The 26,222-nt window shown below is 34.9% G+C and overlaps 1 protein-coding gene across 1 annotated transcript in view; it reads left to right on the top strand.

The window, feature by feature from the left end:
• The window catches only part of TAFA5 (TAFA chemokine like family member 5), a gene marked incomplete at both ends in the record, with an annotated part of 362,745 nt that overhangs the window by 222,517 nt on the left and 114,006 nt on the right, over positions 1-26,222 (top strand). The window contains one exon of the mRNA XM_082752195.1: positions 11,320-11,469. Within this exon, the coding sequence (XP_082608321.1) occupies positions 11,320-11,469 (150 nt within the window). The remainder of the gene's footprint in view (positions 1-11,319; positions 11,470-26,222) is intronic.

Raw genomic sequence — 26,222 nt, 5'->3', positions numbered from 1 at the left:
TTACCTAAGTACATAACCTCTGTGTTGAGAAAATTGTTAGCTACAGTCTATTCTATGTCTTGGGAAGCATATCTCAGGGTGGTGCACCATGAGTAACAGTAAACCTTGTTCATCAAAATGATGAATAAAACAGTGACAGGTTTCAGTTTAGTTCCTTTTTATTAAGGACCTTGATCTGAAGAAGTGTTATTTATTAGGCATTCATTGGGAAATTGATAGCATAATTTAACATTTTATTAGCTAGTAAAACTGATAAGCAGTACATAAAAAGATGGACCTTGTTATAAAGAGAATAATAATTAAAAAAAAAAAAAAAGTTAAAGTTTTTTAAAAGGTTATCAGTGTAAAGACTTTAACATTGTCTTCTGTTATCAACTCATACACTGAAGTTTTGCTTCCGTCAATAATTTTGTTTGTATCTGTTTTAGAGCTTATGTGTCTAGCACATACAAATACAGAATGTATTTGTGCACTTCAAATGTTTTCATCTTTTCAGTGTCTTGAGAATAATTCTGCATCTAGTGTAAACATATGCTACATATCTCATCTGAGTGCTAGTCCCACTGTACAGTGTAGAGGTGAAAGAGTGGATGTTGTGAGTTTGCAGTGATTGAACACTTAGTTGTTTAAATAGAAGACATTGTTCCTAATAAATAGGACACAGGAAGAGGTTATATATATATATATATATGTTACATATATATATATATGTAATCTTTACTGATTTTAAAGGTATGTGGGTTCACTGTAGTCAGTGTTCACTGCGCTGTCTTTGGCCAGCCTTAGATATATGTGAGGAACTAAAAAACCTCTTTTGCTGTCACCCTTGTTTGAATTGTGCAGAGAAGAATCTTATCCCATAAATGGTTATCTTGTTGGAGGACTAGAAACGAGGATATAAAAATCATGGATTTCATCCATGAAAACTTTTAGTTTCAGCATGCACCTGTTTCGTAAGTCATTTTGAGCAAAATGGATAAAAATGGTAAATGCAGCAGTGAAGCTGGCCCAGATAGAAGATCATTCCTCCAAGTCTGTGGAACAGCTGAGAATAATAGCCAGCATACTCAAGCTTCTCTGTCACACTTGCGTAAAGCACTGTTCCCAGATAAACCTTTAAAATGAAAGCCATCACTCAAATTTATCACTTAAGAAGTCTGTCAAATTCACTTCCTCTAGTTGGTGATAAAGTCTGGTATTAGTTTTAAAGGAAGGATATATTTAGCATGCTGCAACTGTATTTTTTTAACTTCTAAAACAATGTGATCATCTAAAACCCCTGTGATGTACCTACAGTAGTGGGGTTTGTGCTCAGAGTTTTCTTTAGGTGCCCCTTAGGTCTTGTAGTCACTAAAATCTAACCATGTGTTCAGGATAACACCTAAATTAGTGGCTTCATTGCCCTATGCAGTAAACATGGAGATGTGGGGTACCACTGAGGAACATTACAGTGCTCTTGTGTGTTCAGTAATGAAACTCTGAGAGCTTACCATAAAGAAACAGCAGACACAGCAGACACCTTCTATTGTGTTCTGATCCTTATGCACTTGATTTGAGAATTCATGCTACCACGCAGATTAATTGAACCTATACACCATAAACATGCATTATAGTTACTACAGAGAGAGAGACATTTCAAGAGGCACCTGCAATTGTGCCTGCTGAAGCTTTGTACCTGAGGATCCTTTGTCTTCTCAAGGTTCTCAACATCAAGCCTGGATTTGGGCTCATCCACAATACTTCTAATTATATTATTATATATTTCAATGGGCCTATATTGTTACATTCCAGGTGTAATAAGACATTCAACATTGATTAAATTTGTTTCTTTCTTGGATATGTGTACCTGGCTAATTCAATATCTCTGTTTTTCAGTGTTATCTTTTGCAGTGTTACTAAGATAAGATAATTTCCAGAGTTTATGTGTGAGATGTTTCGCCCGCATGTTCTCAGTAAGTGCACTACCACAGAACACAAAACCTTGAAAGACTATGTTTCGGATGGAGAATGTTTATGGACTCATTCCATGGGGAAAAAAATAAAATAAAAATGACAAAAGAAGGCATAGATTAAACACTTTTTCATCCATCAAGTGATCTCAAGATAAGCCTTCCAACTACAATCCACATTACAATAATAACAATTATAATAATAATAATTAAAACAACAAGAAAATGAGAAGAAAAAAAAAAAAAAAAAAGAAGCTTTTGGGAGTTTAAAATGACAGTGTAGGTGTTTTCAGTTTAAATTTGGTTTAGTAGATTAAAAACTCCAGGGGATTCTGGGACTGAACTTCACTTTTCAACCCTAGGTGCACATTCTCACTGTTGTAATACCATTTAACAACAAAAGGAAACATTTCCTCCTTCATATCACAACGCCATCACTGGAAAATAATTCTTATGTCATAAGTGTTTGCCAAAAGGGAAAGTAGTTGTCATGTAAAAATAAACAAGTATTTTAAATAAATTATTTAGGTCTAAAATGTAATGGATGATTTAATGTTTGGACATATTTGTCCAATAAAAACAAATTAAAATTTCTATCACTTGAAATTTTCATTCATTTACAAGTATCGATTAGCAGATAGTACGTATGCAAGGCCAGATATATCTAGGCTGCAGTCGTCTTCAGCTGTGCATTTTGTCCTTCTCATACATGTATTCAAACCTACTTCAGGCATGGAGTTCTTGTTGCATAGGAATGTCAATCAGAAGTTTGGGGTTATAATTTATGCAGTGCTTTAAGCAGTAATAAATATAAACAAAATCTAAAGAAATAAAATTTCAGCATATGGATTTGCCTTTCCCAGATGACCTTTACTAGACCAAATTTTACCTCAAGTCTGCTGCAGAACCTCAGATCTTGAAGTGCAGGTCTTGATACCAGTAGGAAGGGTACTTATATGATGACATTTTAAGGTCTGGTATATGTGTAAATAGTTCTCATGTTATTCTAGAGTGAAAAACCGGAGAAGTTATAAGCACAGTTCACCTGTGCTGCTACATTATGTCTACCTCTGATACGTGATTTTATCTGCATGTTCCTTCAAACTGATTTCATGTCCCTGCAGTGACATATTTTGCTAACACAACAGACTTGTTCCTTCCTGACGTACAGCTTCTGGCTCCAACAAATGTCAGTAGCTTTTTAGACAAACTTGTGCTTTTTATTCCTTTCTCAAGAGAAATATCAGCATCTCTCCAATAACAGTTTTCCCCCTGTGGCTACTCTGTTTGTTTTATAAACAGACTAGGTTTATTTTACATGTAGAGGCTGGTAAAGACACAGAAGGGTGCTTTTTTCTTTTTTTCTTCTTCTTTTCTTTTCTTAACAGTTTTAAATATTTTAGGGAAATAATAGAGTGACAGCTATGTCCCAATTTATGCAAATAAGCTTACCTGTTTTTAATCCTGAGTTCATTTAATTATTTCTTTTTTGTAACCAATGGAGTTCTCCAGAACCAATTAACTGAACCTGCATAAACAGGAATGAAGAGGAAGCCCTCCGAGCTACAGGTCCTCCTTGGAGAAGCTCTGTGTAGCTGAGATTTGTGGTTCACACTGGCTTACAGAGTGGAAGAACTTCTTTAAGAAGGAAGGTCTTGAATGCATTATCTTTTCCACTTATTTTTTGCAGCATTGGTTATATGATTTCCTTATTTATAAGGTCTGTTTTAATTCACTATCCAAAAACAGACATAGAAACTCAATACAACCCCCCTCAAATTCCTCCGCAGGCTATTTCTGTAACTTTTGTGAAAGCTGTACCAACATTGGTGGAATAAATTTGTGTGTTTTCTATGTGAATATATGTTAAAACATGGAAGCTGTGGTCTGTCACTGAAGTGAGGAGTGCAGTAGTTACTGGCTTTACTCATAAAGATTAATGGCTTTCCAGTCTCCATGCCAGCATGGCCTGTCCCAGCCCCAGACAGGAGCAGGGCAGCCAGGGGCACTGGGGCAACCCCAGACCCAGGCACCAAGCACCTCCCAGGAAACAGGAACTGGTTGAGGCTGGAACATGTCCCCCGGGACAAGGCCCTGCAGGTTTAGGAGGCCCATGGCTGTGCAGGGCAGCACTGTTAAGAGCTGGAGACAGGTCCTCCTGGGGCAGAGCCTGATGGCCTTGGGGCAGACATGGGGCACTGGGCAAGGTATGGGCCTGTGGAAGCCCTCAGGACCCTGACATAAAGTTATCTCTCATTTCAGTACTTCCCTGAGGGTTTTCCTTTTTTCTTTGTTGTAAAATGCAGCATATGAAATGTGTTGGTTTTGACATGAGACTGTACAGGAATTTGACGAATGGCATTGCCATGTCCTCAAACTACTGAATCAAGATGAATTACTCTTTAAAGTAGTGTACCAGATAGTAAAATACATTTTAAAGTAGTTTTATGTATATTAATGCCTTGCTTCCATGTTTATTTATATATCCTCAACTTGATTTTATTTTATTTTATTTTATTTTATTTTATTTTATTTTATTTTATTTTATTTTATTTTATTTTATTTTATTTTATTTTATTTTTTAAGAGGTTTTCTGCTCTTGAATCCCCCTTTGTATTCACAGTGTATCAGAATTGCCTTCAGAAACTTGTCCTTTATGTTTAAATATTGGCTGGTTTGGTTTTGCATGTATTTTTTTTTGTTCCATTTTTATTGTAAGATAGAAAGGAGATGATTCAAAATTATATAACAAGATATTAAGCAATTATATTCAACAGCAATATGAGGTGCAGTAAGTTAGGACATTAGTCTTATCTGGAAAAAATTAAATTTCAAAATGGGTCCTGAATATATCTTGAATCTCCACAGACTCTATTTTCTTTCCTATGCAACTATTTAGAAGAGGATCTATCTTAATTAAAATTTACTGCTTATTTCAGAATGGAAGGGCTGAAAGCTATTTTCCTATCTTCCTAATGTCTGTGCTGTTTATGTGCTTGAGATGGCTAAGTGGTAGTCTGAAAATTGCAATAAGATTAGTAATTACTAAGGGGACATAACGTACTGTGTTGTTGCAGTGAAACTCTGAAAATACTTAAACCAACTCTTAAAAGGAAAAGGCTTTCATCACATTTTTATTCTTAACATTTTCTTAACTGTGCATTCTACAGTGAACTTTTCTTTGTAAAATGAGCTCTAAAAACATTTTTTGAGACAAATTCTGTTTTACACAACCAAAATCCTGAATCATTCCCTTTAATATTGGAAAGCTATAGCAGTCATATGGCAAGGATGATTCCAGACAAATATAGCACTGAATTTATAAAGTAAATCCCTGGGAAGTTTTGAAAAATTCAGTCTTCCACTTTTTACTTTGCTGTGCACCTGTACATTACATTTGTAAATTAAAATTACCCAAATTAGTTACCTTTTTTTTTTTTTTTAGTAACGATAACAACTGTCCTGTCTTCTATTATCAACATATATATATCCTCAAGAAAAAAAAGGTAGAGATTATTTTTAAAAATGTTGTCTAACTGTAGAAGCATGAAGAATTCCTGTGTGTAATCTGTTACTTCAACAGACACAGCGTTTGTTTCAATAGAAAGATTTGGATTCTACAAGGTCCTAAATGATGTAGTAAGCATCTTGGAGGTAGATGCTATCAGTGCCAGAAACTTTAGTAACAGAAAAATGAAATTTATGATTATATTCTATAAAAAAAAAAAAAGTCCTGTGTATTGCATATGTTAAGATTGAAACAAAGTTCTTATTTGAGAGCTGTTTTGAAATTGTGCTGATTCATTTGAACAGGTTTTTCCCATGCTGAGTTACAGAAGCTGAGCCAATTCTGGTTTGTTACTTCACATTAAATAACTTTTTTCAGCAGCTTTGTTGGAGTTGCTCTTTCTTGTTAGATTTTCAAAATTTTTGCAGTTGTAGCTTAAAAGTGATTGTTGTTCTTTGGGGCAAACCAATTCTTTGCCATAATGTCTCTTGTTCTGAACTAAAATTGGAAAAGAAAAGGTAATAGGATTGTTTGAAATTGGATGATGCTTAATGCAAGAGATCTTGGTGCAGGAAATTTTCTTCAAGGAAGGATGGATAATATGGAATTTTTCAAATTCTGCTTAAATACGTACTTTAAAAATAAAATAAAATAAAATAAAATAAATTTAAATATTTGATATTCAGATTAATGTCAAACTGCAGATCATGAGTCATACTAAGTGCTTAAGTTGCACTTTATTTCAGTGGGAATTGTTTATATTCAGCTCTGCTCAGGAGTTGGCATGGCTCTGTTGTCAGAAAGACTTCGATATTGTAATAGAAAACTGCTGAATATGTTCCTATGATCTGATTTTGAAACAACTCCTGCATTGTGTTCACTGACAAAAGAGTATCTGAATCTAGCCAAGATTTTTAATAACATTTAACTTTATGCATTTTGAACTAAAAGAGCTTGTGTTGCTAGGCATCAAATTGGTGATGCATGGAAAAATTATTCTCTGAAACTGTAATATAAGCCTGCATGTGCAAATCAGGAGATTTCTGGGTGAACATGGAATCTAAATCCTGGAAAGACCCATAGATTTAGATCAAATTTTATTGCTATTGAACCCACAGATATTATGAGTTAATCATCTGATTTTATTCTTTAAATGAATTGAAGGGAATGTTTTCAGCTTTTCAGCACGCATAAATTAAAAAATCATAATATCTATAACTTGCTTGCTGTAATCAATATGAATTAAACAGATTTTATTTTCTATTAGAGAACAGAAATATTTTCTTCCACAGAAAATTATCATTTTATCCTGTGGTACTCTGCATTTAGTATGAAAGTATTTACTAATTGAAGGTTTTACCTATGACATACATGATTTTGAAAGGCTTTATTCTTTCAGTAATGGCATATAGTTGATAACAGGGCTCTTAAAAAATAAAAATAAAAATAAAAATAAAAATAAAAATAAAAATAAAAATGAAAAAAAAAAGCTTATTTACATTTAAACTACTTAATAACATTTTTTTTTTCAAGAGAGAAAGTATTAAATAATCATACATCATTTTATTTTGAGATATATTCTTACTGACTTCTACAGATTTTCATGAAAAAACTCTCACAGAGAAGAGTTAAAAAAAAAAAAGCAAAATAGGTGTGTTGAGTATTTTGTGTTGAATATAGTAATTTCCTTTCACTGTAAGCAGTATGAGTTGTACTAGCTAGAAGCCAAAAACCTAATCCTATTTGTTTTTTATTTACTTGATTGTTTTTGTTGCTTTTTTTTTTTTAATTCAGTTTGACTTAAATTTTTAAATCAGAACCCTGTAGTTCTCCATTTTCCTGAAATAATTCCATAGAGAAGCATCTACATTGATATCTGAGAGATGAGATGTCAACTGGCATTTTAAGAATGCGGTACAACATATAGAAGAGCAAGGAACCTGAACTTTTTCTCTCTTTAATAACCAGACGGTGGCAATGCAAAATCAAATAACTTCCAGTGAGGTCTTCATTGCTGAACCATACATATACAAAATAAATATAAAAACAACAGCAAACCAATACTCATTCATTTACTTGGGAATAAAAAAAAATAATAATAATAAAATAAAAAAGTTTATTTTAACTCTGAAAGTTATTATGAAAATTTATTATTTTATGCTTGATACATAAAATAATAAAAAATGACCTTTCCTTAGGGGGAAAAAAAAATAAGCCTTTCATACAAGTCTGTGATGAATCAGAGCTCTCTGGTGATGCTTGTCTTTTTTGTCTCAAAATGAGTTCATTCAGGTTGGGTAGCCGTGAATTGCTTTGTGTACTGTAAGTACATAAATGGGATTATTAAAAATATCCAGTCTTTACCACTGTTCCACAAGCAGTGGCTCTTAATCTCTCAATGGGAAAAGCTTCAGTGAAACTCCTCCTTCTTTTAATTTCTTCTCTGCACTTAGGAGTTGTGGTGAGTATTCCAAGGCTAAAAAAAATGATATTAATTAATGGCCTTGAAAGAAGATTGTGGCAACATCCCTGAAAACGAAGGGTAACCTTATTCTTGAAACTATACTTTATAAAAAGTATATTCCTTCTGTTCCATCATTGTAAACCTTACATTTCTAGAGAAAATTCTTAAAAAGCAAAAGTAGCATTTATATCATGTAAGTGGTACAGACTCACTTAATGAGACAGAGAAGACCTCCAGATGATTCTCGCTCTGGAAGTGGCTCTCCATAACCTTGGCTGATACTTTTCATCCTTTACAGCCATCTAAAGCCAAGTAACAGTGGATGTACAATATGTTGCAGTGCAATCTTTGCAACCTGTGACACAACGACGAGGAAATATTTATGTCATATAAGTGGGAACAGCTGCTGTAACTCTACAATAACTTTTAGTTTTCTTCTGCAGTAGAAATATGAATGGCAACTGACACGATTTTTTTTTTCTTCCTAGTTTTCCATCTTTTTTTTTTTTTTTTTCTTTAAATAGCTGCAAGAAGTTCCTTGAATCTTTTATCTTTGTATAGCTATTACTTTCATTTAGGTATCCTAGTTTTCCAAGTTTCTCAAAAAATGAGGTCACTATGACTGGAAGAAATCATCATCTTTAAAAATGAACAAACGAAACAGATGAAAATAATCATTATTTAAAAAACAAACAAAACAAAACAAAAATGTCTCAAAATCAACCTACGTAGAGGTAAAACTGGACAGGTTCAAAAGTAAAAAACATTATTTATAAGATAAAAAGCAGAAAATATTATCAACAGTCCCTGCTTGCATTCCCTGGAATTTATCTTGACATTTATCTTCAGTGTTCCAAGTAAAAAGAACACTGTAGTCCTTGTTCACCTTGACTGTGCTGTAACACTGGTTCCTTTCCTCTGAAATGGGGTTTTATAGAATGATCCACCTAGATTATATGATTTACAATATCTTTTAATGAAAACAGCAAGAGTATACTCTCAAGAATACTTACACATTTCGTATTTTATTTCTCTGGTTTCCATTCAATTTCTGTTCTCAATGCAGAACCCTAATCATGATGTGCTTGAGGGGTCGAGATCTAAATACAACTCTGATTGTGTCTTTTTTACTTGATCCACTAAGACAGCTACATTACTTGGTAGCAATACATCTGCAACCCAAAATGAAATGTACTTGCAATGGAGGAAAAATGAATGCTGTCAGCTCAAGATGTCTCAGTGTACCCAGATTTCCCTTGTCTGCATTTGGATAACCAAGTGCCACTTCTTTTCTTTCTAAACCTTTGCTTTCTAACCTACAATTTCTGAGGATACAAAGAAAAAATCAGCATATAATAGAGTAAAAATCCCCTCATGAGTATGTTTATCCCAAGATGTTTTTTTGTTAACATGGTGGGTGGAAAAGAATAGAAAGCTCATGAAATCCAAGATTGACCTTAGCTCATAAGCCTGATTGCCAGCAGCCATCGAATACTACAGTGTTTTTGGCTGTCAAATATCTTATTTAATTATGAAGGCCTAATGTCTATTACATATATATATATATACACACACATATATATGTGTATATATGTATATATTACATATATATTATTTATTATATATTACATATATATGTAATATAATATATATTACATATTGTAATATATATATATTACATGAGGTCACTATGACTGGAAGAAATCATCATCTTTAAAAATGAACAAATGAAACAGCTGAAAATAATCATTATTTAAAAAACAAAAAAAAAAGTCTCAAAATGAACCTATGTAGAGGTAAAATATATATATATGTAATATATATTACATATTGTAATATATATATATTACAAATATATGTACATATATATTTGCATGAATTTGTAGAGTACCTTGTTCCATATTCATCTTTGTGATACTTGCTTTTACCATGTTGTAATTCACTGCAGTGTAGGAGTTACAGCAATATAAAATTTAGGTGGCTTAGCAGTGAACCAGTCACAATGCTGTTGACAGCCTACAATATTTTACTATTCTGACAGTTTCAAAACAGTATCCACACAATAGGAAGTACCATCAGTTGATATTTAGAAGAATATACTAGATAAAATTGTTTTCTGAATGGAAATAAAATGCAGTATACAGACATATTGATTATACTTCTAGAATTTAATTAATCACCATTTATAAATGTTTCATTAAAAAAAAATATTAATACAGATTTAAAATTGCTGGTTTTGTCTCATTTTTCAAAAGTCAACAAAATGAAAATAAACTGTGAATATTATGTAAACTCCATATTTAAAAAAAGTACAATATATTTAGTTCATTCTCAATTTTTTGTGAAGAGAAAATCTAATTGGCTTGTGATTTGCAAACCTATTTTGGTATATGTTTCTTTGAAGGTTTATAATCGATTGACTACAAAGACAAAATCCAAAATAAATGCTATTTAGTACTCTACCACAAAATCCAGAGATTATATGTAATACAAAGTGATAGCTGGGATTTTTTTTCAGTCTTACTAAGCACTGAAATTCAATGATGTATATTCTTGCTTATAAAAACATAGTATTTTGCTATACTATTAGCATGCTACTGCGAGCGTCAGAGGAATTTTAATTGTAGAATTTTCACTTCAGACTAAAACGCCATGGAAACATTTTTTTGTAACTTTGTCTTGTCTCTCACAGTGTGCTCCAAACGCAGAATCAGGTGGGGTGGATTTTCGATAAAAGCTACATATATTGGAGAAGTCAATAACATGCAGAGAATGTTACTCAGTGAACCAGGCAGTGTGATTTTATTGTCATTTGCAGAATGGTCACATTGTAGATTTAGCAAAAGACAAAACACCAGCTACTTCAAAAATGAATCAGGTAGGGAATGAGTTGCTATTCAGTTGAGATGAAGCAGGAGCCAAAGAACTGACAAACTCGGGCATACTTTATCTTTCAGAAGCAACACACAAAGCAGTTAAGACTTAATTATATTCATGATCATGGGGAAGGCCTTTAAATATTGTCTATTTTTGTTTTCCATATACTTAATCATTGCTCTTCTGAAAGATCGTAAAGAGCACACCATTTAAATTTCATTGCTGTAAAAGCAGGTTGTTTCTTTACTTAGCCAACATAAGTAAAAGTAACCTGTGTGACCTCAGCTCTCTGGCTTTTATGGAACAATAATCATTTTCTGACAGAACCAGTTTGCAGGGTTTTCATATGTCCACCACAAAGAAAAATTGTATGTCATCTCAGTTTTATTATATCCGTCAGCTGGCTGCCCATTTGTTGTGGAGTGTCTGTGGTGACATAGGGCCATGACTCTATTCAGCTGTAATAGATTGCCTGTAGTGCATTCAGTGACTCTGGTACCTGTTGCTGGTTCTTTTTCCAGGTCAACTGGCTGCAGGTACATGTGAGATTGTTACTTTGGACAGAGATAGCAGTCAGCCCCGAAGGACTATAGCCCGACAAACAGCTCGCTGTGCATGTAAAAAAGGACAGATTGCCGGTACAACAAGAGCAAGGCCAGCCTGTGTTGATGGTAAGAAGTACAGATCTATTCCATTAGTTTCTGCCAATACAAGAGTGATGTCATCTGGTAGTGCATCATCAAAACATAAAGGCTCTGCAGCAGAAATTTTCATGTGTCCCAACTACTAATAGTTATATGGTCAAAATGCCCCAAAGGGTACTAATTCTGTAGATATTTCAACTATAGTTTTTAATTTCAATTTTCACTTTTGTTTTAGTTTGATATGCAGTTGAATTTTAAAGGCATGGTATTGTATTTTGCATGTGATGACAGCATCAACATTGAAAAGGCATTTTTCCCCTCTGCAATATTTTATTCCTTATAATATTAAACAAACAAACAAGCAAACCACACTGCAAAAGAGCTTCAACGGTTTTATGCTACTGAGAAGCTAATGTCACTGCTCCTGTGTGAAAGTGAATGTTGCTGAAGAAAACACTGATAGTGTAATTTCTGAATACACCTTACATGTCCAGCATTCCTTCTTTCCTTAAAATTATGATTTTTATATGATTCACTGCAGAAGCAGTGATAACATGCAGCCTGGAAAACGGCTGGCATAGAATGAGGTATGAAAATATTTAACTTTAAAATAATTTTGTGAAAAAAAATTCTGTACTACAAATAAATAAGATGTTAACAATTGGGCGGTCCCCTAGACAGTTCTGCCCTTCTGCACGTTTGTTAGCAACCATTAATATTAAAAATAAAATAGGAAATATATTGAAACAGTTTGTGTGAAATAGTTTGTTTTGACCTAGGCTTTGTTAACAAAATTAAAAAAAAATATGAATAGTAGTATAATAAATTCACAGAGTGCCTTTGACTGGTTTGAGTCCTCAGATATAAACATTGCTGAGAATACCAGTCCAAAATTTGGTCTTACCAGTGATTATCATGGAAGACAGCTCAAAAGATATTTCAGAGCCTACCCACAAAGATAAATATAGAACATCATGAACATTCTATTTTTGTATTTTTCTTTCAATGTTTTTGGTACTCTGTAATATAGTTTCTTAGCTGTAATCTCATAATGTGATGCTATACACAGTAATTCTCTTCTTTCCTGCTTTATTGTAAGATCATAAGATTTAATTGCTTAAGAAATTAATTATTTTCTTGTGTCATTTATAATTGCAACTTTAGCAAAATTACTTGTAATTTTTAAAAAATCAACATTTCCTGTTTTAAGATTATGTTATATGGGAAAATACGAGTTTTGCATCATCTGATGGGAATTAGACGCACATTTTTTCCTTATTCCGGATATGGTATATATTGAGATTCCTTGACTGTGACTTGGGTGTCCAAAGTTAGTCACTCTGCTACTCACTGTTTGTCTTGCTTTGAGACACCTCTGGTGAAGAAATTAAAATTCAGATAGAAAATCTATGTGTCAGTAAGAGGAGATTACTACATCTGGTCCTCTAGTTGTGATACTAGCTTAGTTTCCAAGTGTAGAAGGTTTGAGGTCATATAATATTTGAAAATATTGTTTTGTTGTTTTGTTTTGTTTTTCATTTTGTCAGAAACTAATAAAAAAGGTCCACTTCAAATTCTGCCTTTGCTTTCAATGTGCTTGGTCATCATTTTATGAAATCAGAGAACTAGATAATATGGTTAAATATTGTTTAATGAGATAGGGTTCTTTAGGTAATACTTCCCATTTGAAAAATAAAACTTTCATGGGAAATTCATTTGAAAAATAGAGTTTCTAATTAAATTATATGTCCAAGTACTTTCCTTCCAGGTAGTTCTAATAAGACCTAATAATACATTTCTTTATTATTTTGTTTATTGTTGGGCCCTTTGCTAAGAATGATAACTGAAAGATGTATACAACAGAGTACTTTGCTTTTCTGGATGCTGTTAGGAAAAAAGGCTCAAAAGCCTTAATAATACTTAAAAGTGACTAATGGGTTACCAAATTAAGAAAGCATAGGACAAATCTCTAGTGTGCAATTTTTATTCAGGAACACTGTTAAAAAAAATAGTGAAGTTTTATATACCATAAACACAAATTTATATAAGAGAATAAACAAATGCTTTATCTTGTCTGTAATCTGCTGACAAATAAAGCTGGCAGATGAGTTGCTCATTAACAAGCAAATATCCATCTGTGGATTTACCAGGTTCATAGTTTAAAGAATATACACTGAATTTTTCCATAGTGTTTATATTAATTTCTAGAACAAAGTGTTTCAAACACAGCTACTAAATGCTTTATTCTGGCCAGAACATGAAATCTACATAAAACCTTATCTGAGAAAAGATACTTCTGTTTCTGATGTAAAGTCAAATACTGGTATTTTAGGAACGCAACAATAAAACGCATATGTGTGTTTTGTTTTGTTTTGTTTTCAGTAAAGAAGGGCGTTTTCATCTGTTGAAATCTTCCATCTAGCAGAGATTTCATTCACTTTTACCTCATTGTCCAAACAAATAAATCCTCCTCTGAGCTTTCTTAAATAGAATAAAGAATTTGCTTTTGCAAAATTTATTTATTTTATTTATATTTATTTATATTTATATACTGATTATAAGATTGCATTTAAGGTTTCATTTCTGCTTTAACAAAGAAGTAAATCTGTTAGACAGATGTTTTTAATGCCAGTTTGCTTTCCAAAGATTTAATTCTTCTAGTTTTATTCTTTAAATGGTCTTGATTTTAATTAGATTGTTCTTGAAGTAAAGTTAGCAGAATTAGACATTAAGACTTTTAATAATTAATGCAAAGTCATTTGCGAAGTAAGCAGACTTTTTGGTGATTTAAACGTGACCTGCTAACCTACTAACAAGTAAAACATTAGAGAACAATTGTGTTACAATTTCGGTCAAACTGTATTTTGAAGCTGCACTACTGAAGCTGGTACTGAAGTTGTTAAAATAAATAAATAAATAAATAATAACAACTTTTAAGTGCATCGTGTTGCACCTGGTTCGTTGTTTAATGGAGAGAAGTACCTTAGAATATATTCGGTTATGCTGTATGTTTCCTCAAGCTCTGAAATGTGAGTGTCAATTATTGCAGCAAAAAGAGTAAGTAATTTAAGGGCTCTTAAACCTCAGAAGCATTGTCTGAGATTGCACTTGTCAATGTAGCTCTTAGAATAAGTCCTGAGTTGATTACCAAAATCCACTCCAATTTCCACTGCTACACAGCTAAGGTCTTTTTCCTAAAGAATGAAAGACGGTATCTGTCAGATGTAGAAAACTCGAATTCTTAAAAATGAAAATGCAGTGTTCAGAGCTTGGTCTGAGCAGAGCATGAAGAACATTTCTTCAAATGTTTTCCTCTCATAGATTTACGCTTTTTTTTTTTTTTTCCCTAGTGGTCTTTATGTATGGCAGACTGCTAGTGCAATCATAAAAATATGGCATCAATATTCACCCTGATTTAAGACTTGACTTAGTGTTGATTGTCTCACTCTTATATTCACAAAGTCATAATGTTTATTTGGTGTGTTTGGTTCTGATATATTTTTTTATTTGTGAGTATAGGTTTTGTGATATTTTGGTAGTAGTTTCCCTGCACTCTTAGTTTTATTATTATTTACAATTAGCATTTCCTAGTCCCTTTCTTGAGATCAAATTCCATGGCAATGACCTCAGGTGCATTACTTTGATAAGATATAGTATTTCAACATAGAATCTGTTTATCACCCGAGTAATTTGCCTGTGTGTCTGTCAAGCTTCATCAGCTTTTTAATTTGGAGCTTGTGAGAGACTGAAACCCTCAGTAATTTGGACTTGTTTTAAAGCAGGTGACAAAAAGTCTTTGATAACAGTATGTGTACACATGCACTCATGGTTTGTGTTCTTTCACAAGAATTGTATCTGTCTGAAAATAAAATTCATTATGCTGAAGTGTTTCATAGAATACAAGTACCTGAGAAGCATGTGTCGAACATCTAAATGTTCAATAGGTTCCAATAATTCTGTCCGATATGTATTTATAGCTAAAAATAAACAGCAATTTTCTCCAGAAAATAGAAACAGTTAATGAGAGGAGCAATGGGTATGAGAGAAGTAATTGCTTGAGAAAATTAGGATGCAATATCTAATTTGCTTACCTGCATTCTGTGATTAGAAGATTCTCATGTTTTGGGTTTGAGTTCTGGGTACTTTTACGTATACAAAGAGAGATGAGAAAACTTCTGTTTTCCCAAAACCTAATTAAAAAAAAAAAAAAAAATCTATAAAAAAACCTATATTATCCCAAGTTCCAAAATTCCTGAAATTCTTGAATTTGGAATAGCAGGAGCTCAGGTAACTGAGTTCAAAATTTCAGACAATTTATCTGTGAATCAAAATTTTTGTTTGTTTTAAATTTATTTGCAAACATTGTAACAGCATTCTTTTAACATATATTCTTATTTGATATAATTTGTTTATACATTATGATTAAAGTGCTTTCCAGATGGCATTGATTGATGTTGTTTTACACAGAACTCTAGGTCCACAAGGAAGGCCCATTAGTTTCAATCAATAATTTACTGCTCTTCTCATTAGCTCTAAGAGTCTATAGGGAGGTGCAGGGTCAGAATTGATCATTGATAGAATCCTAGGTCACGCACTTGAAACAAAACTCAGTTTAATACCTGAAGGTTCTAAAGTACCTTATCCACCCTGAACAACAACAACAAATATACATTATATAATAATAATAATGTCAGAAGGACACTTTAGCTTTTACATTTAGAATATTTCATGTGTTTATTAATCTGCTATTTATATTATTTTGTCCTGGCTTTATTGTGGATATTTGCAAATGTTTTCTCACTGCAAATACTACACATTTAACTTTGTTACATGTTAGTTTGAAAGAAGTAAAACCAAACGGCAAATTGTGATGGATTTGAAATTAAAAGGAGACTGGATAATACTAAGTAGACGTTTTGCTGAAACAGAAGCAGTGTGTCATGCAGTGTGAAAGATTTAAGTCTAGGAGCATGGTGAGACTATTTGCCCCTGAGCAAATGGTATTAATTATATTGTAGTGGTGGTAAAAGATTTGGCTATTCTGCTAGGTAGTCATTAAGCTAAATATGTTAGAATATGTATTTAGCATGCCTTGTTCTTGATGAATTCAAAAGAGTAACAATTTCTTTAAACTGGAGAATATTGTGACTGTAATGAACATCTGGGGAAAAATAGCCTAATAAAATATTCTGATGGTTCCCTGAGATCTGAAGGACAATGTCATCTTCTTGCTTGTTTTCTTTTTCCTTTTTCTATTTGCATAGAAAGCCCAGGTGTGACAAAATGCTAAAACTAACAGATCAGTTGCCATATCACAGATAAGATTAGAACTTTCTTACATTTTTGAAGTTTCATTTTCACTAAATAGTTAAACTCATTGAGTAGCTGTTGAGTACAAGAGACCTCCTGTCTAGGAGATGTCTAGCACCCCTCAAAATTAAAATGCCAATTTGTACGTACTTAATATTACTACTAAGTGAAGCCATACGACATAGTAAAGAAATGCTTGTTTGGTGATTTAATATTTGTCTGGGAATATTCAGGCTGTGATCATGAATTTAGTTTCCGAAGAATAAAGATGTCTTGTTTAAAATCAGACCTTTTAAACAGTCCTAGAACTTTTAGGCTGGTGATCATATTTAATGTTGAGTATGTTGTTGTTAGGATAGAATAATGCTCTGCGGCATTAGAATGTCTTTCAATAAATTGAATAAATAGTATTTGGTCTTTGCTTATACACTGTTATTTTCAGTTTTAGGATACCTTCCTGAGCTTTGGGAGTTTAGTGTGTATTTTTGTTTTGATGCTTGTGAAGTGTTCCAAACACTGTATATTCTCATTATATGAAATATTTGTTGAGTACTCATCTCATGTTGTACTTGATATTATTAATATTTTATATTTCCTCCTAATTTATATATGCATTAGATATTGTGGTGGTTTTACTCAGCTGGGCATTTGAACTCCACCACAACTGGTCTCTAGCTCTCCCCCCTCAAAGACAAGGGGTAGAAAATACGATGGAAAGGGCTCAAGGGTTGAGATAAGGACAGGGAGATCACTGAACTGTTATCGTCATGAGCAAAACAGACTCAGCATAGTGGAAATTAATGTAATTTATTACCTATTACTAACAAGCTAGAGAAGTGAGAAAGAAAGAAAACAAGGTAAAAACACCTTTCCTCCATCCACCCTTTTCCACCTCCTCCTCCTAAGTGGTACAGAGGAATGGGGGTTGCAGCCAGTCCATAATGCTTTGTCACCTTTGTCACCCACCACTCTGTCACTCTTTCTTTCTGCCCCTGCTCCACATGGGGTTCCTCCTACAGGATGCCATCCTTCCCGAACTGATCCTGTGTGGGCTTCCCACATGCAGAGGCTCTTCAAGAACTGCTCCAATATGGATCCATACCATGGGGTCCATCTGTCAGGATAAAATGCCCCAACGTGGGTCCCCCATGGACAGCAGCTCCCACCCTCCCAACCCTCTGCTCCTGCATGGGCTTCTCTCCATGGGCTGCAGCTCCAGGCTGGGGCCTGCTGCTGCGGGGGTTCTCCATGGGCCGCAGCCTCCCCTAGGCCACATCCACCAGGGGTTCCTCCACGGGCTGCAGCATGGAGATCTGCTCTGCTGTGGGACCCATAGGCTACAGCCTGCCCCACCAGGGGCCTCTTCACAGGCCGCAGGGGAACTTCTGCTCCAGTGTCTGGAGCACCTCCTGCCCTCCTCCTGCACTGACTTTGTTATCTGGTTCTCACTCCTCACTCTCCCAGCTGCTGTTGCAAAGCAGTTTTTTTTCCCTTTTTTCAAACATGTTCTCACAGAGGTGCAAACAACATCACTTATTGGCAGCGGGTCCCTTTTGGAGACAGCTGAAAACGGCCCTTATCAGACATGGGGCAGCTGTTGGGTTCTTCTCACAGAGGCCACCTCTCCAGCTCCCCACTACCAAAACCTTGCCACATAAACCCAGTACAGATATAGATACAGATGTAGATAAAGATATATATATAGATACAGATATATATAGATACAGATACAGATATAGATATATATGGATGATATATATAGAGAGAGAGACAGATAACTATATTTTTTTTCTTAGGCTGTCGGAGAAAGGTAGCAACTATGCATTCACCAGCCCCATATATATGAAACCTAGTTTTCAACATGATTGAAAGAAATATTAATTCCTTTCTCCTTTTCCTTACCTCAACTCCCATATATGCAATCACTACTGCATCTGTACATCAAAAACACGTTACTCATTATTTTAATTCAGCTACCTCTAGACAACTCTTTCAAAATTTTAAATGTTCCTGATTACTGATGAAGTAAAACTATATGACTCACAAGCTTCCTATTCTCAAGCATGGTACTAGCATGTTATGACAATTTCCACTTTGTGGGTCACTGTCATTTAGAAATGCATGGGGAGTTGAGTATTGTTGCAGTTGCTTTGTTTCCTGCTTGCATTTGATAAGGACAATGTGAAATTCCAAATCAAGTTAAGCAATAGTTCTTACCCTAATAATATCATCAACTTGGAAACACCTTATAAGCATGCTTTTATAAGATACTTGTATTATCCTGAATGTCGTGTGGGTTAGAGACTGACGTGTGGCTGCAGAAGAAATGCTGCTGTTCACCCCCAATCCAGAAAATGAGCCATATAAAGCAAACAGATCAGTAGCTGCTTCAGCAATGCCCACACTGATGTATCTATAGGAACTACAGGGAGATAAGATAGGTTTCCCCCTTTAACTGAGAATCCACACCAGGAATAACTGAAGACATGATCAAAAATAGCCCCAAAAGACTTTCTCAGGATGGTAAGAAAAAGATCAATAACTACCCTAAAGGAGTATTTTCAGCGAGATCAAGAGCTAAGGGTTTCACTAATTTTTAAAGTGTTTGGTACCTAGACCTGAATGGCTGAATGAGGCATAAATATGCAGACCAAAATTTTCCCAAATGACTAGTGATTTAAACAGAATAATTAATTATTTAACAGTCAGGTAGCATGGAGTGAGTACTGATCACAGTCCAGTTTAAAAGCCAGGAGCTTTTTTTTTTTTTTTTGAGAGGGAGGGAGAGAGAGAGAGAGAGAGATCACTGCTTCCTAATGTTTGTAATGACAAGTAGATCTGTAGATCCCCATTGATGATCTACAAATGTTTATGGAGAAACGAATCAAGGGCTTAAATAAATTAGTTTTAAATAATTATGTAGTGAATTAAAGGATTATTTTCTACAAGTTTCTGAAGGATTATCTATCACAGATTGAGAGGAAATACTTTGGATATAAGATAAATAGATCTGGGATAAGTGTCAATAAAATCTAATTGAAGGTAAAATACTTTTCTCAGTCTTGTATCTGTAATGAACTGACCAAATTGGAATAATTTTACACTTATTTTGCATCCTCCTTTGAGTTGAAGCTTGGCATCAATACACCATTTCAGGTTAAGAGATGACTGTCTTTCTAAACAATAGTGCGAGGAAATATTTAGGAAAGCAGAATTTAATTATGTGATTTGGAAGGTGGCCAGGAACCAGGGGTTAACACTGGTACTGTTGCAAAGAGTGCTGTGAGAACTTTAATTGCTTCTAATGCTTAATGCCTTGCTTTCACATTTCATCTGGAAGACAACACCTTCAGCTTCCCAGTGTTTCACTGGATGCTTCATTGGATGGTTCATCAATGCCAGCAGCTTCATTCCCTTTAGTTTCTAGACATTCCCAAGCAGTCACCCATGTAGTCTAATCCTCTTTTTTCTGTGTGCGTTGATGGCAGTTTCATCATAGAAAAATGGTTGGAGGTTATGTGACATTAGATTGTGGAACAATTTTCTGAGGGAGTGGCTAGAAGCCTAATTACTACAGACATTTTAAATTGAACTGGACAAAATACTAGAGAATGTATTATGCATTAGCATAAGTACGCGCTGTATCACTGGATAGACTTTTCTATGCTTGATTTTTTACAGCAGAACATTGCCAACAATTGCACTGAAATTGCTGCAGTCTGATTCATTAGCTAACTTCAGGCAATAGGTCAATGTGACATTTCTGATTCAGGAGTTTGGTCACTGTCAGCTCCCTCTGTGGACACTGAGATGAGATAGGCACATCAGAGGTCATGTAGTGTCAATATTGGAATCGTCTCCTGAAAGCTCCTCTCTTTTCCTCTCCTATGGGATTTAAGAGAATATAGGATGAATAGCAGAGTAGGTTTTCTGCTTGAATGTAATGTGTGTAAATACTTCAGGCAATCAGCTGCTCAGATTGTCTTCTGGAAGAGCCACTGTCTTCACTGATTAAAAGCAGTTTAAGGGGGAAAATATATATAACATTTGTATTATCCCCTCTGCTTGTCATCCTAGGTTCTAGTTATCTCTGAAAGAGGTGGGGGGGGGGGGGGGGGGGGGTGGAAGATGGGCTTTCATAGAGATTCATGTGTGCAGCTGGACTTCTGTCAAGGCAACATGTTTGTCTCTAGTGAGTGTAGAGGAATCTAGAGAGAGAAGCCTTTATAAATACCCCTGCCATCAAAGAGTAAGATAAAACTAGAGCTAAATCACATTTCTAGCGCTATGTAAAAGCATCACGGTGAAGGAGTATTTTTTTTTTCTTTCTGAATAATCTCAATAAACACAGAGAACTATAAACAGAGAACCAGTATTTTTCATAAAAAGAGAATCAAGAAAGAGTGTAATATGGTTACAAATGGCATTTTAAAACTATACACCACTTTTTAAAAAAAAAAAAAAAAGCTTACTATAGATTTAATATCCGTTATGATAGTGTGTCAGAAGACTCCTAGAAAACGTTGAAATTGATTGCCAAATTAGTGACAATATTAATAGCATTACATCCAGCACCTGGAATAGGGTAGTTAATGCTAAACATTTTTGTATGCCTCTTTCAGAATACTCTGCACAGGGCTGATTCAGAGAAAATACCGTCTTTGAAGATAGAGCCTTAGAAAGCTAACTTTTTCAGGTGACAAAAAGGAGGAGTTCCCCTGGCTGCTGAGGGCTGAGATCATACTGCAGCAAAATGTGTTTGTTGCATTCAAGCAATTCAATTCAATTCAATCCAAAACAATCCAATTTGTTTTGCTTAGGACTTACTGTTGTTTTATTTCTACAATACCATAGGCATGCAAGGTGCTTCATGAGAACACACAGTCCTAGATGGAAAGCAATTACAATGTAATGACAGAGTCCTTGTTTGTACAAGCTACACGAGGATAAGGATATTTAGATGCTTCCTTGTGTTTATTATCCAGATTCTGGGGAGTAAGAATAGAAGGAATTGGAAGTGGGATACAGAAATTTACCTCTCCGTGTTTCAGAGTATTTCTTTGAGTCTCTCAGTCCTTCTTCAGTTGTCCTTAAAGGACCTACAGAGGACCTCTGTTCTTGATCTTCCCTTTTGAAAGGGCAAGGTTAAGCCCCAGTTGAATGTGTCAGAAGAGGATATACAGCTAGTTAAGGTGGGATCCCAAGGATTAGGTAGGAGAAATGAAAAGGGTTGAAGGAAAGAACTGCCTTGCCATAAATGAATGGAGAGAGAGGAATTAGAGCTAGATTGTAGTTAGCAGGAAGAAAGATGGTGTTGTGACAATGAACATGAGTCTGACTTGGTGCAAAACAGGATGATTTACTGTGAAGCAGACTCTTGTTTGAAGGGAGAGTGGCACATATGACAAGAAGGAAGCAGAAAAAAAAATGAAATAAAGAGATGCAGTACAAAACCCAGGTAAGCCCAAAGCTGATGAGAATTTTCTTATACTTTCCCTATTTAAAAATATATATATACATACAAAAAGTATCTTGTTTATTGTTCTTTCTGTGATCTCCCACAGTAAATTCACCTTTCATAAGGAAACAAATAAAGCTAAGATGTACCAACCTCTCTGAGTCAAACTCACCTTCCAGCCAATTAGTTCCCACTTCCCTCCTTGAGCCTCCCGCCCCCTGAACAATCAATAAAAAATAAAAAAAAAAAAACTTATTTTTTTGCTGAGGGTTCGATAGAATTGGAAAATACTTTTGATGGGCTATGTGTTAATGAGGGTTCATCCAGTCTTCTGCCTTATATTGCATATTATACTCCTAATTTATTCAGTATTTTCATGCATTCTCTGTTACACGCTGTGTAAAAACTTTTGCGTTCACTACCTTTGCACTGCACATTCATGTTCCTCTTCATTTGGTACTTTACAGCAGTAAGATTTGTCATTCTCTATGAGATTGCACTAAGCACACTTTTCACAGACCCATGTCCAGCCTCTCCCTACTGCACTGGATAATGTAAACCTCCTCCAGCATGCAAATTGCATTCCTGCAGTACCTCCTTTCATAACTGGAGGACTCACTTCTCCTGACCTTCAGAATGATCAGCTTTATTATTATTATTATTATTATTATTATTATTATTATTATTATTATTATTATTATTATTATTAATGTATTGTAATAATAATAATAATAATTTATGGTAATAATTTTTAAAGTTTAGTATTTGGAGGATATATACAAATGTATACAAATTGAAAGATTGTAAGAACAGGATCTCTTTGGTAACAGACATCTTCTACATAGTGCATCAATCATACTTTAAATTTCAGGCTTCAGTTTGTATGCATTACTGACTGCAGTAATGCATACTGACTACTGACTTTGTATGCAAAACTGGCTGGACAGCCGGGCCCAAAGAGTTGTGGTGAAAGGAGTCAAATCCAGTTGGAGGCCAGTCACTAGTGGCGTTCCCCAGGACTTGGTACCGGGTCCAGTCCTCTTTAATATCTCTATCGATGATCTGGATGAGGGGATTGAGTGTACCCTCAGTAAGTTTGCAGATGACACCAAGTTAGGTGCATGTGTCGATCTGCTTGAGGGCAGGAAGGCTCTGCAGGAGGATCTGGATAGGCTGGACCAATGGGCTGAGGTCAACTGTATGAAGTTCAACAAGGCCAAGTGCCGGGTCCTGCACCTGGGGTGCAACAACCCCAAGCAGAGCTACAGGATGGGAGATGAGTGGTTAGAAAGCTGCCTGGCAGAGAAGGACCTGGGAGTATTGGTTGATAGTCGGCTGAATATGAGCCAACAGTGTGCTCAGGTGACCGAGAAGGCCAACAGCATCCTGGCTTGTATAAGAAGCAGTGTGGCCAGCAGGTCTAGGGAAGTGATTGTCCCCCTGTACTCACCTCTGGTGAGGCTGCACCTCGAGTACTGTGTTCAGTTTTGGGCCCCTCAATACAAGAAAGACATTGAGGTGCTCGAGCAAGTCCAGAGAATGGTGACAAAGCTGGTGAGAGGTCTGGAGAACAAGTCTTTTGAGGAACGGCTGAGGGAGCTGGGCTTGTTCAGCCTGGAGAAAAGGAGGCTCAGGGGCGACCTTATCGCTCTTTATGTGTACATTATGTACATTAAAGGAGGCTGTAGTGAGGTGGGGGTTGGTCTATTCTCCCACATGCCTGGTGGCAGGATGAGGGGGAATGGGCTAAAGTTGAGCCAGGGGTGTTTTAGGTTGGATATTAGGAAGAACTTCTTTACTGAGAGGGTTGTGAGGCATTGGAACGGACTGCCCAGGGAAGTGGTGAAGTCACCATCCCTGGAGGTCTTTAAAAGACATTTAGATGTTGACCTTAGTGATATGGTTTATTGGAGGACTTGTTAGTGTTAGGTCAGAGGTTGGTCTCAATGATCTTGAGGTTGCTTCCAACCTAGACAATTCTGTGATTCTGTGAGTTTTTAGTTTTGCTAAACATAAAACACTGAGTGTTTGCTAGGTATACTGACTGGTCTTGACCAGATTTTTAGATTAAGTTGTTACCCTAGACTCAGTATTTGTGCTCTTACAGGAAAGAATTTGCACCCTTACATCAGAATACTTAAATTTTAATATACATTTTGGAAGTCTAGTCCTTATATACCAATATAAAGGCAATGGAAATGTATTTTGTGGAGTGTGGAGAAGAAAGCTGGAGCACTGAGTGCTCCAGTGTATCTAAACCTAAAATACCTGATTGTCCTAAACCTATATACCGACCAGACAGTGCTAACTGCTTATGTGCACTGATGGAAATTATCATATCTTCCTTCTGCTTTTCTGTGTGGTCATATGAGTAATAACTGGTAGGGTCCCCTATTGGTTCCTGTAGCTCTAATGATGCTTCTTTGAAGGCTGGTGGAAACCAATTTTAATGTGATATGACTTTGTGAGACTGGATCAGGGATGCACCATTTTTTTAAGATAATAATATCATAGTTTTCATGGTGCCAGTTATCTCAGAGGACCTCAAGAACCCCCAGAGGTGTCTGTTGTTCTGTTTCAATTTGTATTTTTGTACAGTCACTGTCTGAAGTTCAGATTTTCAAATGCAGACAGCTTGGCTAATAATTTCAGTTTGTACTGAAATTTGTCAGTTTGTACCTGACCTTTGTTCATTTTAATTCAAATCAGGCTGTAATTCTTTTGTGATTTCACCATCATACACTAAAAGGTACTGTGCTGGTGCTGGCTTCCTTTACCAGTGAGATGAAGTGTATTGTCTTGCATTTGTTTACAGCACAGTGTATTGACCCAGCACATTTTGCTATATTCTTATGGGTAACATAGATTCTGGCTAGTTTTGACTGTCTTTGCACATTATAGAATCCTTTTGCTTCATATGTTTAGAAGCAATATATATATGCTGGGCTGCCTTCATTTCTGTAAATACTTCATATTTTTTCAAAATTGTATGTTTTCTTTCAGAATTTTCTGCATATTCATTACACACACAACACACTTTTTTTATATAGGTATGTGGTAAATATAAAATGCTATTATATTGCTGGTATTGTGGCATTACATTGTACATATCAGGAGCTGAAAGGACAAGACACAAAATTCTTCTCCCAGTGATTAGTGCTTCTGTTATGAAATTACTTGCCTTGTCAAGGATGATTTAGAAAGTAAAAAAGTCTGTAAGAGAGAATCTGGACACTACTGTACAGAATAACTATCAGTTCTAATTGTCCTAAACTATTAATTTTATCCATGAGTATATTTTCCGGGACAAGCCAGAGGATTCAAGTAATGTTTAAACCAGTGTAAGAAGCCATCCATCTATTACAATGGCTAAACTAATTTATTATGAATTAAGTGGTGCCAGTTCTTTGTGTAGGAAGTTCTAAAATTATATTGTGTCCAGCATGCAAACAAAGGTTATGGAAAATTTTCTGTACTTGAAGCAGTTTTTGCTTCTCTTTCAGATGTTGATGACTATAACTGGAACATGAACATAAGTTTAGATCCTATTACAGAATTAATAAAAAAGCTTACTCAGACAGACAGACATGATTCCTATCTTGAGATTCTTATGATTTAAGGTTCACATACTTTAACCTCTTAGTCAAATTAGAATTCTATTGAAGCTAATGAACCTATTTCCTTGAATTTAAATTTACTGGATCAGTACACTTTTGGACAGATAGGTATGATAAAAAATTATGAAATCAATGCAGTGACAAGCTTCCCATAAGAAAGAAATTTTGAGAAGATATTTGGATCCATGTATGAAATAATTTAAATCCAAAAAAGAAAAAAAAAAGTATAAACATTTTTCATTTATTATCTTTTTATGACAATAAATAAATATTGCACTTTTCAGTTTAAAGAAATAATCTTGTGTAGACTATTATTGGGATTTGGGAGGTTTTATAAAAAAACATTAATATGTACACACAGCTACAAAAGCTTTGATCCCTTCTGGATCTAATGT

This window comes from Aythya marila (genome assembly GCF_965140915.1).
Source record: "Aythya marila genome assembly, chromosome: 1".
NCBI lineage: Eukaryota > Metazoa > Chordata > Aves > Anseriformes > Anatidae > Aythya > Aythya marila.
Note: the sequence above shows the minus strand (reverse complement) of the source record. Positions and strands in the feature narration are given on the sequence as shown.